This window comes from Chelonoidis abingdonii, chromosome 20, assembly GCF_003597395.2.
Source record: "Chelonoidis abingdonii isolate Lonesome George chromosome 20, CheloAbing_2.0, whole genome shotgun sequence".
Lineage (NCBI taxonomy): Eukaryota > Metazoa > Chordata > Testudines > Testudinidae > Chelonoidis > Chelonoidis abingdonii.
Genome location: NC_133788.1, coordinates 20,358,526 through 20,361,066, shown reverse-complemented (window position 1 = coordinate 20,361,066; position 2,541 = coordinate 20,358,526). Strand labels below are relative to the sequence as shown.

At 49.4% G+C, this 2,541-nt stretch overlaps 1 protein-coding gene across 2 annotated transcripts in view; it reads left to right on the top strand.

Moving 5' to 3' along the window:
- The window catches only part of RFLNB (refilin B), a 24,042-nt gene that overhangs the window by 10,096 nt on the left and 11,405 nt on the right, over positions 1–2,541 (top strand). For both annotated transcript variants that reach the window (XM_032785323.2, XM_032785334.2), the window contains one exon: positions 2,144–2,253. In XM_032785323.2, coding sequence (XP_032641214.1) covers positions 2,144–2,253 — 110 coding nt within the window. The remainder of the gene's footprint in view (positions 1–2,143; positions 2,254–2,541) is intronic.

Below are 2,541 nucleotides of genomic sequence, written 5' to 3'. Positions count from 1 at the left end.
GCGGGCCAGGCGCCGCCGGTGAGTATTGCCCGGGCCGGGGCAGCGCCGCTCGGGACGCTGGGCGTGAGGCTGAGTTGAGGGCGCAAGCACGGGGCAGCGGGACCCGGAGGTTGCCAGGGGGTGCATGCACGGGGCAGCGGGACCCGGGGGTGTCCGGACATGCATCTCTGCTGGGGGTAGCCGAGGGGCGTATCGGTGCATGCCCGGGGTTATGCTGGGGGCGCTGGGTTCAGGCTGTGAAAGTTTCCCTTCCTGATGATCTTGCATCCCCAGCAGGGCTAGTCCCTGGTTCACCCTTAGCAGTGGCTGCACCTTTGGTGATCCCTGTGCACAACAGCTTCCCTCTCCGCCTGTCCCCTCTACAAAGATGCGGCTCCTGCCTGCAGAGTGATTCAATTCTTTGGCTCTCCTGCTCCGCAGAGGAGGCAGAAGCACAGTCGAGCTCACAAATCCTCCTGTGTCTCTTGTCTGCTCGTGGTGTGCAGAGATGCCCTCGCCAGTTGTCTCCCCCAGCGTTCCAGCCCCTCTGGCTAGAGGCGCAGCAGCTGCTGGAAAGCTTGAGCCCAAGGGTGACAGTCAGCTCCTCTGCGCGGAACTGTTTGCGCATCTCCCGGTAACATCTCAAGCCAGAGGGCAGGGGGTTAAGGTGGTGTGTCTGCCATGAATACACTGTAAAGGAAAGCTTGTTTAGCTGGCGGTAGATAGCTTTTATTTAGCTTTTGGTCTCAGATCACACCAGAGGGCGTCCATCCAAGCCCTGAGTGGCAGTTAGAACTGGTACAGATTTTCACCTGGAAGAATGTACCTAGACAAGAGAGAGATCGAAAACAAGTGGCCCAACTTCCCCTCCCCTTCACCCACAACTGTTGCTACTTTTGTTTAATTTATCTGTGTGGGCACTGTACCCACAAAGTGCCCAGCACACTCTTGGCATGATGGAAGTACAGACATCAGGAACAGTGGCTGGTGGCAGCATTGTAGAATCATGAAACTTGAGTTATTCATTTACAACACCTCCCAGCTTTCTGCTGGTGACAGGAATTCCATATGGCCCATCACTCTTGCACACAGACTGTCTGGAGTCATTTTCCACCAGGCCTTTTTAAAGGTCAGTCACACACTCAGCTCTTGCCAAAGTGAAAGCCACAAACTGGCTTCTAAGATTTAGTGGCCTTAGAATACCAGCCTGGGCTCCGGGGGGGTGAATTCTGGGGTCTGATTTTTTTTGTCAAAGATTCTGAGTACCTGCATCTTTCACTAATTTCACTTGGAGTTTGAGGTGCTCAGTACCTCTGAAAATCAGGCCTTTTATTGTAAATAACGGACACCTCACTGGCTTATCTAGATCAAAGGTGTCTTTGTTAAGATAATGCAGGGAAAAGGGAGAACAGCTTAGAAATGCCAAAGATTGAACAATAAGATTCTCGTAACGTTCAGGTGTCTTTAATACAGCTTTGGGAATGCTCCTTTAAGAAAAGCAGAATTTGCCTGCTTGGAGGTGCTGTGTTAGCCTCAGCACATGACCATTCTCCTCCTCCTTCCCAGCTGGCGCGCCTTTGCAGAAGGGAAAGCGCCTCGCAGTTCATATGGTTTCGTAAGAGAGGAGATGGTGGACCTCTCCATTCCTGGAGAAACCCCAGGCTAGAAAGAGTTCCCCCTTTCCTGCAGTGCATGTACGTACTGAGCTTGGGAGTTGGAAGCTGGGAAGGCTGTTTGGAAGTTTATGCAACTTAATAACCTGTGAAGGTTTCTCTTGCAATTTATGTCTATAATTGACTGATGAATCCAGTGTTGAGAGGTTTCATACACACTTTGGAAAATATTAATGATAAAAAACCCAAACATAAATCCCCAAAGCAGATAGTTTACATGATACCATACTAGCTATGGAGGATGTACTGACTCCAGCCCCTCGCGGTGGGGAAGGACCTTCTCTGTATGAATGCCCCTGAAGTCCCAGGCACACCTATTGTGTAAATCCATGGGTCTCCATGGAAGTCAATGGAACTATCAGTCATTTACAGATAAGTCTGTTTTGGGTAATGTTAACTTTGTCCTTGACATAGGAAGTGACTAAACATGCATCTCCTCCTGGGACTGTACCGAATTGCTATGTTAAAGGGAGTCTCTTTGCACTTTGCAGAATGCTGTGTTCTCCCCCAACCCGCTGCTCTCCAGCTGCCCTGCGAGGTTATGCCCTTTATCCTTTGGCGAAGGAGTTGAGTTTGACCCTCTGCCACCAAAGGAAATAAGGTAAATACAGTATTACAATCAGTTAGTGTTTAAACTTCCCCTTCCCAGGGACATAGGAAGCAGTAAAGATTTAACAGAGTTACTGTGCAAAGGAGCAATAGGATTTATCAATTTGTGCCTTGGATCCAAGCTCAGTTATTTGTAGGACTATATTGTTCCTGTCATAAATAGATAGGTAAGGTAAGGGTTAATTTTCTTTTGCCTGTAAAGGGTGAACAAAGGGAACCAAACACCTGACCAGAGGACCAATCAGAGAACTGGATTTTTTAAAAGTCAGGGGCGGGAATT